General features: G+C 34.0%; 1 protein-coding gene across 7 annotated transcripts in view; it reads right to left on the bottom strand.

Moving 5' to 3' along the window:
• G3BP2 (G3BP stress granule assembly factor 2) overlaps positions 1–16,148 on the bottom strand; it is a 73,736-nt gene that overhangs the window by 2,528 nt on the left and 55,060 nt on the right. For 5 of the 7 annotated variants that reach the window (XM_032457873.1, XM_032457892.1, XM_014552044.2 and 2 more), the window contains 11 exons: positions 15,023–15,141; positions 13,890–13,971; positions 12,953–13,126; positions 12,373–12,463; positions 11,563–11,665; positions 10,884–11,064; positions 9,810–9,908; positions 5,629–5,731; positions 4,194–4,322; positions 3,511–3,629; positions 248–3,176 (listed from right to left, as the gene is read on the bottom strand). In XM_032457873.1, the coding sequence (XP_032313764.1) occupies positions 2,904–3,176; positions 3,511–3,629; positions 4,194–4,322; positions 5,629–5,731; positions 9,810–9,908; positions 10,884–11,064; positions 11,563–11,665; positions 12,373–12,463; positions 12,953–13,126; positions 13,890–13,971; positions 15,023–15,117 (1,449 nt within the window). In that variant the 5' untranslated portion in view covers positions 15,118–15,141 and the 3' untranslated portion in view covers positions 248–2,903. Of the gene's footprint in view, positions 1–247; positions 3,177–3,510; positions 3,630–4,193; positions 4,323–5,628; positions 5,732–9,809; positions 9,909–10,883; positions 11,065–11,562; positions 11,666–12,372; positions 12,464–12,952; positions 13,127–13,889; positions 13,972–15,022; positions 15,142–16,148 lie in introns of those variants that run through there. The other 2 variants (XM_032457884.1, XM_032457911.1) reach the window with 2 other exon arrangements.

Genomic DNA, 16,148 nt, shown 5'->3' with positions numbered 1-16,148 from the left:
CCTTCTCACCTTCCTTACCACTTATTATTCTGTTCTAACATCCTTTACCTTGTATGCCAGCTATCTAACTGAACTGGGATCAATCTCTAACAACAATCAGGTCTTACTTGTTTTATTTTACACATCTAATTTCACAAATAATCAGTTGGTTTTAGAATAATTCCTTATTTTTACTTAGGCTGTGTGAAATGCAATCGGGAGAAAATATTTTGGAACACAAACCTATAGATTAAATTAGGGACATAGATAAATGCTGCAGACATCAGTAGTTTATTGTTTGTTTAGTCCAAACACATTCAAAATGGAAACTCAAAGAATACTTTCCACCTGAAACAATTAAACTAGATACTACTAGCATATAATGCTTAACACATTACAGCAATAAAGATGGTAATCCATTGTCTTCTATACCTACTAAAGCCAAGATGGTAAAGCCAATTTGGTTGCAATAGTGTCATAAGGATAGAATAGAATATTACCATCCAAACAAACAAAAAAAAATCAGCAAATAACAGTAATGGTAGATGAGTATTTTACTCTGGTTCACTGAAAAGGGGACAAAATGTTAAAAGTCCACAGTACTGCAGGTGAACAATCACCATGTAAACTTCTCCATGTGATGTTTTAATGTTTTATTCATGGTATGTAAAGACTGAAGCTGAATGGCTCTTTGCTTTAATTTTCTATTACACTTAACATTTGTCGTTACTTTTGGTGCCAGAACAGTTTTCATGGGTGGCAGGGCAATATGTTGGATTGGAAATTTTACATATATGAAAGAAATGAAAGAGTGGAGGGAAAATATGCTATAAAAAACAAAACAAAACAAAACACTGAAGATAAACCACTTATTTAAAAGCAGTTTGAATAAAGGCTTCAAAACTCAAAAGTAATTTTCTAGTAAGAACTTCAAGTACTATACATCAGAAACCGTGAAAGTATTTCAAACAGGAAAAAAAAAATCCTTAAGCCCCACAAAATGGAAACTGAGAAATCTGTGTCCCCAAAATATATGCAATAGTGCAAGACTTTTCCTCAAACATGGAAGACCTCATTCAAGCAGGGGAAAAAGGGACAGATTTACTTTTACTTATATTGCCCAGTACATGAAAAACAAAATTATGTGCATCATTTGCTAGTTTATTAAATAGCAAACAGTTTCATAATTTAGAACCAGTTTGCTATTATGTCAAGTGCGTTTTTTGTTTGTTTTTACTAAGACAGAATGGAGAAGTCTTCCATGCTAACAAGCAGCTTTAAGTGGTCACACTTATTTACCCCACTCCTAGCCTGAAACATCAGAAACTGGTATGTACCGAATGCTCCAAGCGTAAAACTGGACATCCTTTGTCATACGTGCGGTTTACTGGAACTTGTTATAAAGACAGACAATAATCCAGCAGCTACAAACTTTGCTCACAGAATTGTTTAGAGATTCATGTAAAAATAAAAGATGTCGTCCCAGACTTAAATTCAGAGCCACTCGGGTGCTGACATCAGTTCAAGAATTGTGCAAAATGAATGACAGTTCCCTGCCCCCCAAATAGAAAATGCAAACACTTAAGAGCTGTTGTTCTTTTCTCTGAAAATTGCAGTATCCTCACTTCAGGTTTACTTGCCATTTATGGAATCTGACTGCTTTTTAAATGTCACTAAAAATGTACATCAAGTTGATTGACTTTTCCAAGCACCTCTCAAATGATACGCTTCAAGGTTCACATTCAGGTTATGAGAAAAGTCAAGAGACTTACTCAAATAACTGACTTCCTCCTTCCCTCTCCTTCACAAACACACAAGACTCCCTCCCACGGAGAACACAAAGTTGTTAACTGAAGAACAAGGTAAATAATATGCTAGTCAATTTTACTGATTTTAAAGATACTGCAATTTTTATACACTTCAATGATTTTTCAACATTTTGCAGCTGTTTGGCTTTGCAGCACAGCAATTCATACACTATACTGTACAAAATTACCAGCAAGACTGGAATGATGTATTAATAGAAGGCACCATCATGCTTATTACATTACCAGAGAACAAAAATACAGTAAAGACAATTTTCACTGTACACAGCTTAAAGAAAGGAGGAAAGGGAGGAGGAGTGTGTTGAGCAGCCAGCCATCCCTGTACTGAAGAGGGGCAGGTAGAAAAATCTTAGATACGGAGCTACTAAATCTGGTCTAATATTTAAGACCATAGCATTTGAAGTTCTGATTTTTGTTATTTAGTTCATAACTAAATTATTTCCTTCTGGAACATACTTGTAGTCTTGTTAAGGTTTATGTGTACACACGCTGGTCACAGCAAGCAGATAAAATGCCCTCATCATTTCACAAACTATACTCTACTGGAAAAAAAAATGAAAGATTTCTTTTCCCCTGTTGCCTCCTGTTGCAGATGTCAGCGTTAATGAGTTCAGACTACCCATTTAGTGCATTCTGATGAGTGCATACGTAAGTTTCTGTTGGTTTGTATTTGGGGGGGAGTCAAGAAAAAAGGCAAGATTCTCCAATTGCACAAATTGCACTATTTGTGTTTCCAATATTAATAGGCAGAAACAGTAACACTTAAACAAAATGTGCAGCAGAGGATTTTTTTGACTCAAAGGACCTGAATTCAGTTGGGCATGTCCTTTTAAGTTCACTTTGTTGTAGATAGTTTAAGATATGGTCACTTCTCAGTCCTTAATTCTCCAAGTCTAGATTTATAAATTAACAATGCAAATCCTGTTGTAAAACTGGGGAAATAATGTCCACCTCAATTTAACTGATAACCCAAAGATGCTTTTCACATCAAAGAAATGATCAAAAAGGCTGTGTCACATTCCAAAGCCAAAAAAAATTAACAAGAATGCAAACACGATGAAAAATGTACCACTGCCAAGACTTTGCAACAGTGGAGCCTCAGCGACGCTGTCCTGTGAAGCGGCCTTCCATCTGCCCGGTTCCTCTCCCAGAGCCAAGTTTCTGTGCCATGCCACCTCTTGGAGGGGGTCCTCTTCCATCCCGGTCCCGCATCATTCCACCGCCCACTATTCCACGGGGACCACCAGGACCTCGATCATTGCGCCTGATATCCCTGCGATCATCGCCACCACCTCGGGTTTCTCGCTCTCTGGCAGCTCTTGTTTTTTTCTCTTCCACATTTAAACGTACTTCCCCTCGAAACATAATTGGCTTTAAAAGGGAAGGAAAAAATTTACACGGGCAGGTTAGACAGTAATAGTAATGTGGTATTACCTCCCACACATAAGGAAATCCTAAGAGACAAAAACTTTCACGAAATTCTTAATATCTATTCCAACTTTCTTCACCAGAGTAAATAATAAAATCCATACCTCAGACTTTAAAACTAACAAATCTTTATTCTTTGCATAAATACCATTTTATAGTGAACTATTTTTAGCTTTACTGTTTAAAAAAAAGGCTTTCTATAGTTTTTAAATGCACCAAATTAGCATCATATACAATAGGAATAAGAGTCTTGAATCATGCCCCTTAAGTCACTTACTTTTGCAATTAAGATTCTCTGAACTGGTTCAGAGTCATCAAAAACCACAAAACCAAAATTTGGAAGCTTTCCCCCAACACCCTTGGTATTGATGCGAAGTTCCACAACGTTTCCAAAACCTGTGAAAATATACATTACACCAAGGGTTAAATATTTTAACAGAATATTTTGTGACTTTAATTGTTCAGGATGTAATACCTTAATCTCCTTATCCATTTCAAAATAAAAGTCACAAGCTGCTATTGTGACAGTGACAATTAAGGTACATTTACTTTTATAGGTCATTCACCTTAGAGGCCAACTAGCCTGTCTTGTTACTCTTCTGCTTCTTCCTTCTTCATCTTTTGTTAATGCTTTCAAAAGAAAAGTTACCTACATAGTTTTAAAGAGACAATGTTATTTTCTATTTCTGACTTGCCAAATGAATCTCATTTCCAAATTTAAGATGTTCACCTAGCTCTTTCTTCTAACCTCTACAGAACCAGGCAAGTCAACACTAAGTACAGTCAATGGGAAATCTCTGATACAACCTTCTACTCCCTTCTTAACAATTAAAGGTGATTAGTGCCTGGAGATACACACAGTATACAGAGGTAAATGTTTTTTTTTAAATCCTAATTATGTTAGGAAAAAAGCTCTTTTCTTGTTCTTAATTTTACAATAAAGCAAAATAAACCACTTACTCATGAAGAACTCTTTCAGTTCATTTTCATCAATATCATGTGGCAAGTTACCAACAAAGAGTTGATGACTATCTGGATAGCGAATTATTCTACGGTTGTCAGGTTCATTCTGTTCAATATCTCCTCTACCTGAGAAAAGGAATAGAACCGATATTAAAGTTTACAGTGTCACATAAAAACTAGTTCAAAGCAACTGAATGTTAAAAAAAAAACACCACTTGATATTCCTGTTTTAGTTTAGTTTAGTAAGATAGTGAGTTCCCTGAACAGAGGGGGAAGTGCCAATTATTAGTAGGTTAGTTAGAGAACAATATGACACAAAAGTGGAAAGTGAGCGTATTGACTAGATTGCTACAGTCCCTCTCTAGATCTGCTGCTCTGATTATATGAGAATCAAATATTAGCCATACAAGTATTCCTCCTTAACCAAACTCTTGCCATCACCCAGGAACCAATTTCAGATACATAAAAATAGATTTCAAATAGATCTCAAATAGTGAGATCTATTTGAACTAAGTATTTGTGTAGTATTTTGAAGTTCACAAATTACTTGGTCTTTGGTTGTATGACACCATAGGCAAATCAGTAAATTTAATAGCAATAATATCTCATTTATATAGGCCTTTTATACACATTAGGGTTTGTGCATGTCTGTATGTGTGTGTGTGTGTGTGTGTATATGTGTGTATATATATATAAAATCGAATTTGATCCTCCCAAAAAACTACAAGGAACACAGTGAGGCATATAAAAAAAAGACATCACATAGGAAAAATTTATGTAGTAACCAAATAGCATAAGAGAATCTCATGATTTAAGGGTCTCACCCAAGATCATAAACTCAGTCAGTGGCAAAGCTAGGACAAACCCCAGCTCCCATGACTTCTAGTTTAACAACACATCACTTATCTTACTTTTGTGGGAAAATTATATATTCTAAATTTGATGTAAACTATTCTCCCACCTCCTCCCAAAAGCAATCTAAGCATACTTACGGAATTCAGAGGTTCTACATATATTAGCTAACAATGGAAACAAGTCAAAAATCATGGCAACTTAATACCTAAGACAATCAAAATAAGAAGAATCAGGGTGTGCTTATCGTTTATCTGTGAAGAGGTAAGAGTGCTAAGTAAGAGACTAGGTTATTGGCAGCTAGGTTTTGACTTCTTACAACCAGTGACAATAACCAAATAAAATTTGTCTCAAAATTCTATTACACCTTCAAAATACAGGCCTCCGTGGTACGTCAGCTAATCCTCTAAAAGTTGTTTTGTCCCTGGCTGTATTCAGCAGGTTACTCAAGCCTTTAAGTAATCTGGTACTGAAAGGATTTGTGTATAAAATGTATTATAGTTAAAAAAATTTTTTTTTCAGTTTCAGTCTTTTCCAGCTTTTCCAGTGCTAGGTGCTAAAGGCTGAGGGGCCAGCTCACCTGGTCTTGGTCCTCTAGGAGGGAAACCAGGTCGTTCTCGAGGTCGCTGTTCACGCACACGAGGTGGCTGAGACTGAACTTCTGGTTTAGCTTCCACCCTCGGCTACAATATAAGGGAAAAAACACATTATGAAAACACACATTCCATAAGAGAAAAACCAAGTAAAGCAACCACCAGCAAGTCACTAGCAGGCATAATGGTAATTTTAAGTTTAGAGTATTTTTAATATAGTATCCTATATATGTGAAAACAAATTTTTACAAAGATATTCTGTACCAATCTAGGACTGTAGGGTAAGTTTTTATTTTCCACACAAGGCTGTAACTCACAAAAAGCTGCTTTTACAACCATATTTTTTCAATAAAGTTATATCCACAAAGAGACAGCATAAAAGGTATTGCTACAAAAATCACAAAAATGCAAGATGAGCCACTCCATGTAAATACATATATACAAAATAAAAAGCCATCTTTATCTTAGAAAGACAAAAATATATGACACTTTCTAATTATCTAGTTTGTTGCCTTTCAAATTTAATAGTACTCAGATTATCTTCTAAACCTCACCCCATAAATAATTTTAAAAATCAGTGTTTTGATAGTTCAAAATACAATTTGGCATACTCTGGCACCTAAAAATACTACCTTGAAGTTAAAATGCACATAAAAAACAAGATAGGAACATGTATATAGCATCTCAAATAGTCAATGAAGTCCTTTAGTTTCCTATTGTTCTTCCTTACGGCCGAGAAGTGTGCATTTATTTAAGTACTGACCCCAACAATGTTTCTTAACTGCTTCTTGGAGGTGGCAGAAGTAACAGAACATTTTAGGGTACCCTCCAAAAGTTTCTGCTAACTGCTAAATTAAACACATATAATTAAAGTAACTGTTTTAAAAAGAAAATGACATTCACATCTGCTATTACCTTTTCCTTAATACATTGGCATGTTCTGTATTCCCAACCTCTTCAGGCTGTCTACTGTCCAAATACTTATGGTCCAAGGAAGAGACAAAATACATGCTGAAAACACTCAGCAGGAATATGAAAAATGTGTCAAGTCAGAAAGCTAGTAATTTCAGTCCTGTCTTTATGGCTGATCATCTCTGAGTACCTCAGTCCAGGCAGTGGCTCAGACTCTTTCATCATTTATATAACTGGGATATTATAATTTGTAAGGACCAATTTTGTTACAAAGAGCTATGTTTCTTTCAAAAACTGACAATTTATTATAAGTGATTTCACCCACTGTAACCAAAAGGTATATTATCTCCTATCCTAGCAGTTCTTAACAGATTTTCCCAATTCTGTTTTCTTCATGTAGTTCCCATTTCCCTCAAAATAAAGTTGTTTCCCATGTTCTAGAATTTTGTTACTTAAAAAAAAAAGCTAATGTTTAACTCTCCCAAGTTTTAAATTTATACATATTTATTCTTTTTTTTAATACGTATTTATTCTTACAAGAACCGTATCTTAATTCATTTCTACACCACATAAAGAACCAAGCACAGTGCTGTTACACAGAGATGTTCAGTTAACTACTGGTTCATTTAAAGTTAAATTACATTTTTAGTTCTCTACCCCAAAACATGTAGGTGAATGTTCTATGCCTGACCAGGAGCCCTAAGTTACAGCTATCTGTATTTCAAATTTAACACTACATAATAACTTTATTGAAAATGTCAGATCTGAAAAAGGCAATTATTTAGAAATTTCAACTAAGGGCCTAAAAGCAGAAGTTACTTCATTATGAATGTAAAACAGAATTAAAGAACAGATATGCTCTAACAAAGTTTGATGAAGCTAGTATGTTTAAGAAGTTACTAAAAATAGGAAATGTATTTTTAATTTGAAAAACTCATACAAAGAAAAAGAAAGAACTCTGGGTGATTGATTCAAACTCTTTTCAAAACAGATAATGAAAATAACTACAAGTAGCAAAACAAAAAAGGACTTCATTATCTTTTAAGGATTTAAAATTAAAAACATAAATTTAAATAATTTCCAACATCTTACAAATAATCCATACATTAATTTAACAACCTGACTTTTAAGAGATACTTGATAAAGCCAATACAAGAAAAATATATGAGACCAAAAAAAATTTATCAATATTCCTTTCAATAAATGATTAATATATGCCAACTAAGGGAGCTGTGCACTTACTAATTCTTCAGGCTCAATTTCATGAAAACTATTCCAACAAGGTAAAATAGCTAATATACCACACACAACTATAAGGCCTTACAATTAATTCCATGCAACCAGAAAGTATGCTCACATGACAAATCTCACAAATGAAGGTCAAAGAGAATATGCAATAAAAATGAAACCATCAAATCAAGTCAACAGCAGCAGGTAAAACCATAATATGTACTTCAACAGAACATAAGCTATTTAAATGAACTAATCAATTTCCAGACAAAATATAATTACAAGAAATTAACCTACCTACTTCTAAATTAATGCCTACCAATGCCCTAGAACTAGATTAATCCTCCTTTTATTAATAATCTATGCTAAAAGTATTAAGGAAATGGATATTACACCAAAGTAACAAAATAAAATTAAAGGGTTTATTAAATCAAGTGGAAAAATCATGAATCCATTCTAATACAGCTTAAAGAGATCAGAAATTTAAATTATAAACGTTTAACATTTTTGTTTAAAAAGGGGGTGGGGTGGGAAATATAATCCAGTCTCTTACAATTTAAAAAAAACTTAAAAATTTTTTTCCTGGCTAAGAGGCTAGGATCTAATGTAATTTAGATGTGCCGTAAGTCAGCATTCTTCTTCTCTGATGTAGCTACATTACCCTCCAGAGGCTAAAGAAACCTATAGATTTGCATTGTGTCCACCTGCAATGAAAGCCCAGCCCTACTAATTTATTTATATAGCTGTCTGACCTTAGGTGAGGAACTCTAGGCCTCAATTTACTCATCTGTAAAGCAGGAATAATAGTAATCATTCTCACAGGGTGGTTGTGAGGATTAGATAAGAATAAATATTTAAGTGCTTTGCACAATGCCTGACACTTACTAAAGGCAAAATAAGCCATTAGCTACCCTAACTTTTAACTAGCAGTAAGTTTAAAATAAATTTAAACAACTCTCTGAGATCAAGTAACAATTCAAAGGACTCCAAATGCAAATCTGGTAAGAATTATAGCATTTCAAAAGAAAATCTGGAAGTCACTTATTGGGTCTTCAGATGCATTGAAAAGCATAATCAGTACTTCGCAAATTAATTTTATTCATTAAGATAGAATTCTGGTTTGTGATCTGAGATGATTACTCAATAGTTCCTGAATATTTGGCTGAAAAAAACTTATCATGAGGCTGTGTATTCTATTATGTACAAGCTAATTATGTGTACAAATACTAGAAACACTAATAGTTACCAGCTACTTCTGAAATCTCAAAGTTTCACTGTTTAAGAGCATATAGAGAGGTGTACAGACACAATTTTATGTGCACTTATCATTTTAAATGTAAATTTTCTGGTGGAATGAAGTTTGACTCAAAGTGTAGGGAAAAGAAATGGACACCCTTCAACTGTGCCTATCAACCTTAGAATTTAGTTAACTCTAAATTTTACCTAATAAACATATTAGGTAGCCCGTTATCTTATTTTCAATTTTTTAAAAGCTCTGAAATGGGTAGGATGACAAACAGACAAAAAGCAGAATACTGGAATGATCAGTTAAGGTGAACACTACAGTCATAAGTTGGTACAGGCTTCAATTAAATGGTATGAACCACTTACAGACTGAGAGCTTAGGCAGTGTATTTTTTAAAGTTCTCTGTTTCTAAAAAACAGCGATTCTTTATAATGCCATACTATTTTGTGCCTTTCCAAATTTCTTCCCTAAAATATTTTTGCTAAATAAAATTTTAAACTTTGAAAAAGGAACTTTTTTTGGTTATTTTAAGAAGCCTTTTAAATGCCAATAGATATTAGTAAAACCAACTTAATCTGTATTTCACATACCCAAACCCCAAATACCACCTATGTAGATGATGAATGGAGATTTGGCATTTAAAGTGGGTGCACTGACATTTAATACATTTTTTGTATATTTAATCCATAATTTCTGATTGACTCACTTTAAAAGTATAAAAAAGATAAGCAATTGGCAATGTAACAAGGATACAATCCAATGTGTTCACAGATTGGTTACCTGTGAGACTGGTGCTTTAACATGGGGTGGAATTCCAGAGGAAGAAACAGTACCACTAGGAGGCAGGTTTTTACTGGTCACTGAAGCCCAGGAGAAAGCCTGCAGGAAATGCAACAAACCTAGACTACTAATCATGGAAAACCACCAACATTCCTATAGGGCAACTTCCAAATAAATATTTTCTTTTCATTTCTAAACTATTGCTCTATTATGGAGGACTCCTGAAAGAAAGGCACACACACACATGCCAGTCTATGTGCCAGCTTTCAAAATCTCATTATGCAAGATTATTTGACTCTTTTGTCTGAACAACTAAAATCCACAAGCAAGTTCCTATATGCTCTAAGTAGATGAGCAAGTGGCAAACAAAACCACTAACAACTACACATGGTAGAAAAAGTAAGAACCTAACAGAACCAATTTCTTTTCCCTTTTGGGGGAAGACAGGGTGCTGAGATGGTGTTAAGGGGAGAGGGGAAGGACAGAAGAGAAGAGAACACTAGCTGGAAACTTTAACAGACATTCACAAATTGAACAAGGAATCTCCTCTCACTACCCAAATATACTTTAACCTTCTACTTTACAGAAAGATAAAAGATGTTTTAGATAGGTTTAAATGATACACTATGGGTGTCACTAGTTTCATTAGTGTAGAAAGGAAATTGTTCACATTTAAACCAGAAAAAACATGTATCTCTTCTTTTAATAATAGGCCAACTTGTTTTAATTTGGGAAATTGCATGATTCCTGTTGCATCCATGCTAGAGGACTCAGTACAGAGTGGAAGAGGAGCTCAGCTTTATACATGGACCCAAATGATTTCATGTAAGATACTAACACTGCATACAAATTTCAGTCAGGGGTACTTTTTAGGGGGTAAAAATACAATGAAATTTCCTCAGGATTATTAAAAAAAAAAAAAAACCCATAGCTTCTTTCATATACTTTTTTTTTAAAAAAGCATACTTTACTATGTTAAACAATGTATTGTAACAGAACAAAGGTCATGCTTCATTAATGGCACCATATATGAAAGTGTGATGTTATAGGTCTAAAAAGCTCCTTTGATCTAACCTTTGGTGGCTCCTGTGGCAGAGAAACAGGTTCAGCAGGAGGAGGAGATGTAGACTTCTCCTCTAATTCTTCTAAGTTCTTCTCCTCCACTTGCGGTTTCAGCTCTTCAGTCTTTGTTTCAGATTCTGGCTCAGGTTCAGGTTCATGAGAGGATTCTTCCAAAGGCTCCTCTATACCATTACTACAATAAAATATTTTATTCACTTTTCAGTATGAGTGAAATAATCAGTTTGAATAAAAGAAAACTCAGCATTTCTCTAATCTAAAGGGCATGCTAGTAATAATGCTCTGAAGCAAAAGTCCATTAAGAACTAGAAGGCAGAAAGGAATAATACTCAAGCAGCATTTCTTTAACCATTTAAAAACTTGATTACTCAAAATGTTTACTTTAGCACTACCTATAAACAAACCTCATTATTTAAAAAATAAAATGCTCACTCTGTGTTGTTTCAAGCATTGTGCTGCATCAGTATGTGATCAGTTTGGGGCCAAACCATGTTCAGTTTTTGGATTAAATACAATGCTTCCCAAATTTCTTGCATATATACAGTGAATACTCAAATGCTGGCTTGGTAGCTTTATCAAAAATTTACTTCCAACAGTAATTCTAGAAATAAAAACCACCTTGCTACTGCATTATAGTTGAAACCAAATTTGGCCTTGCTATCAGTATTCTTACGTCACAGGGTGAGCTTCATAGTAACCACTGTTAGCATTTTCTTGCACAGGTTCTGGAGATGGTTGCCTTTCTTCTTGTTCCTCTTCTACTTCATCCTCTGATTCTGACAATAAATAATACATCACATCTTTTTAAGAGGCTTAATACACAATTTGATACATGTATTTTTAATGTTTAAGGAAGTGATATTATAGTAAAAAAAAATTGACTTATTTCTTACAAAGGCTTTTAATTGTAACATTCTTTGTTTTTTTAAAAAGCTGGAAAGCAAGAAAGATGAAGTTTGGAATTACTCTATTTTTAAAAAAGGTCCATTAGTAAGAAAAGGATAGGAAATGAATGATATTAAAGTCATAACTCAATTTCCTTTGTCACGTCTATTCAATGGAACAATAATGATAAAGAAAAGGAAATAAATTGATGTATATCAATGGAAAAATCAATTAAATAATTATGGTATAGCTGAAAAAAAAAGTCAATAGCCAACAAAGATATATTAAGTGAGAAAAAGCAAGCTCTGAGCCAGCATACTTCCACTTTTAGAAAAGTACTGGTCAGTATAAGCTATAACAAAATTCTGTAATAAGCCAACTCTTGGTTAGAGGATGAGGGAAATTTTTTTACTTTCTTTGTCTAATTTTTATAATTTCATCTAATGAATATCTATTTCTTTTATAACAAAAAACAGGAACAAAAAGGGGGAAAGGAGGTTTGATTCAGTTACAATAGAGGCAAATTTCTGCAACTTTCATCCTTGCCATGTTCTTAATGAATAAAGACAGAAGCCCTCTAATATGAAAGTAACCTTACCTTCATCAAGTTCTGGTTCAGAATCACCAAATACTTCATCTTCATAACGAAACATGTCATTGTGAACATAAAACTTATTTGGAACAGATCCCTATAGGAAAACAACATCCAAATATTCCATAAATATCAATAAATGTAGCATTACATTAAAAGAACAAATTATATGGCACACACAATTTCTATTTTAATAGTACAAAAATAATGTAGACTCAACATAACTTACAAAATTTGACCATGCTATATGATAATATAAACTACAGAAGATCATTCAAAGACTATCAAAACTCAAGAAATGGTTACTCAACAGAAGAGAACTAGGATCAACTAACAAATGGAATTTTTCCATTGTTTAGTATGTTATTTATCAAATATATGCTTTTTATATTGTTTCTGTAATCTTAATCATCTATTTACACATTTGTATCAGGATCTCACTTAATCAACAGATCCAAAATAGATTTCTCAAAAATGGCTACATGCATATTTATACCTGTAAAAAGAAACTCTTCGGACACTTGAAGCAATTAGCAGCAGCAAAATAAAATCACATAAATGAAAATTAACTGAAATGAAAACTTACTTCAGGAGCCAGAACAAATGTTTGCATAAACTTCCTCTCTGGCTGTCCACTGTTGGATAGCAAACCCATGACCTGGACAACTACTCCATCACTCAAGGTTGCATGAGCATCCACATGACGAATTTTAGTATGACATTCACTGAAGTTCAGAGACAATACTTTGTGGTGTATATCCTTTATTAGGAAAAGAATGTGGGGAGGAAATACAAATTTGTTACATGCATTACCTGTACAACACTACAGACTTTCACTGATTTCCTCACAATATTAGAATACTACCTACTTAATATCTCTGCCTCATCTGAACCCATTCTACCATGTTGTGCATTACTGCCTGACCAATGTTCCTAAAACCACTAGTTTCAACATGTCACCTCTCTTTATAAGAAATCATGATGGCTGTCTCCTATTATACAGCTTTCTGCCACTGTTCTGTATTAAGTATTTAGTCATTCACATAAGCTGTGTTGACTACTCCTTGAAGTCACACCTAATTTCACTTTACTGTGTGTCTGCTGAGGCCATTTCTTCTACTTTCAATTTCCTCTTATTTGGTTAAGGCCAAAGCCTGTATAAGTCCCACATCCTCTACAAAGTCGTAAAGAAGATACGCTTCTATGCATTCCTGTAACACAACGTTTAGCCTACATTTGTGTAAACTTAATACACTGTCAACTATTTCATGTACAAAATACACCAAGAATATAAAAATGTCCCATCTTCTCCTTTGTATCACCCCAATGTAATACTGTTTTATAAAAAATGGATGTTTGTAAGAACTCAAAGCACATTCAACAACTGCAACATAAATTCTAGTACAGTTAATTGATCACATTCAAGAAGAAATCCACGGGCACAAGAAGGCTCTTTCCCAAACCACTTATCTTAACTTAATAAAATAAAAATAATCTAAAATGTATATGAAATTGATACTCACATTTTGGCCATAAACAGCCTCCTGGGGTTTTCCACTAGCATCTACTCCACCATGAACATAGGAAGAATTCCTGCCATAAAACCTGTAAATCCATTGATAATGATTAACATTCAGTTGTGAAGAGAAGTCTGAGGCAATAGAGTTCTGGTGTCAAACAGACCTAGTTCCCAGGTCTGGCTCGGTCACTCATTACTTGTGTAATCTTGAGACTTACGGTCTTTAAGTTCAGTTTCTTTGGTTATAAAGCAGAACAACAGCAACTTCTCCATAGGGTTGTTGTGAGGATTAAGTGTGTAATGACACGGAAGTCTTAGTGTGTCTGGCACACTAAATATACAATCGTTAGCTAGTCTCATCTAATTCTTACCACATCTGTATTTTGTTAAGTGGAATAATGAGATAATTCAAAATAGATTCTAATTACTGATGCTGTAGTAATTGACCTATTTCCTTTTAGATACAAAAACTCAAGTTATCTAGGTTTGTTTGGGTATCAGATACTGTGCAACATTCTACTCAAGAGTTCCAAATGATCACTAATTCCAAAGTCTTAGATTAAAAGTTTACATTTAAATTAATTAAAATAATTCAGAGATCAAGTAAAAAACATCAATAGTATTTCAGCATCTAATTTCTCATTAATATTTTTATACTGCTCTTAAGTACATGATAAATTAGTGTTTCTCTGGTATTACCTAAAGCAATTAGAATTAATATATTCCTAAATTAAGGTTATGAAAGTTAAGTTTTTCATAAAGAGAACCCAGATCTTATTGTAATAAAACATATGACTTCCTCTATGCCAAGCAATGTTCTCAGTGAATTGCATATATTGATTCATTTAACTGCCCCCAACGACCTCAGGAGTAAATGGTATTACCTGAAAGAGCAAACTGAAGTTCAGAAGTGGTTAAATTAACTCCCCAAAGGTTACATACCTATTAAATGGGGCAGCTAATACATGAACCTAGACTGGCTCCAGAGTCTGTTTTTAACCCAGATTGCTAAAATATTGGATGTGGTTTGCAAAGACACTGTCAGGACATGAAGAAACAGCAAAGACAAAATATACGTAGTCATATTCAAGAAAATAAAACTAAATAAAAATACTAAATAATCCAATTAAAATTTACCTGTGTAAATATTCTGGAGCTTTATTCAGCAAAGTATAATATTGCCTCACAAACTCCCGCCCTACAAGCAGCGGACTGGGCTTCTCCATAACCATTTCTTTGCTGAACAATGTCAAATGCTAAGGGAGCAAACACAAGAATGATAACTATTAAAAGTCATCTTTATTAAATTCCATGAAGTAAATTTTCATAGCCATTCAAATGAAAATAAAGAAAATACCATTTATCAAAAAGTAATTACAACGGCAAAATAATAAATTCCCAACAACCTCTGTAATCTCCAACATTCGCCATCTCCCCTGTGTCTCTATTTCTTAATCCCCCTAACCCTCAATACAGGGGGAAGTAGCAGAGTTCTCTTTCTCATTCCCAAGGGAGTCCAGAACCGCATCAAACTATGTAAAAATCTTTTCACTCACAGTATCTTTTTCCTTGGGGGACCATTAACTACTACGTTCTTGGATTCCAATGGTTTATTTCATGAAAACTAGAGAGGGCATACATAAGTCAGGACTTTGAGATTACGTCCATCATGGACAGTACTGACTTTTGTCTTCTTTGTATTCTCTCCTAGGCATTCATTTCACTGTTTCCGAAATGATAATGATTACCATTAAAAACCAGCAATAGCCTCAATACTCCAGATAATGGTTCTTTACATTTGGTGTATGTCTTTCCAACCTTTCTTTCAATTATTTGTCTAACTACTTGTCAGGCACTGTTTATAGTAAATAGGATATCTCAGTGAACAAGGTAAGACTCTAGCCCTCAGGAGTTTATACTCTGTCATGGAATATAAAAAAGCAAACAGGGAACAGAATGGGTTAGGTGCTATAATAAAGTACCTCTAAGCTGAAATCTCAAAGGTAAGGTCAAGAAAAACAAGTACAAAATAAAAATAGAAACACAGCCTTTCATTATTTAAAGTAAATGATTTATGTGTTTATAGGCCCCCCAAAACAGTAAAAATTAAAACATTAGGAATTGGAGAAAAAGGCAGGAATTGGAGAAACTTTGAATGTTACATGTTTATACATACGTGTGTGTGTATCTATTGGGCAAATCGGGATGTAATTTAAATTCCCATTAACAAATAAATTTGAACACAGGTTTCCTTTAAACAAAA

This window comes from Camelus ferus, chromosome 2 (assembly GCF_009834535.1).
Source record: "Camelus ferus isolate YT-003-E chromosome 2, BCGSAC_Cfer_1.0, whole genome shotgun sequence".
NCBI classification, from domain to species: domain Eukaryota; kingdom Metazoa; phylum Chordata; class Mammalia; order Artiodactyla; family Camelidae; genus Camelus; species Camelus ferus.
Note: the sequence above shows the minus strand (reverse complement) of the source record. Positions and strands in the feature narration are given on the sequence as shown.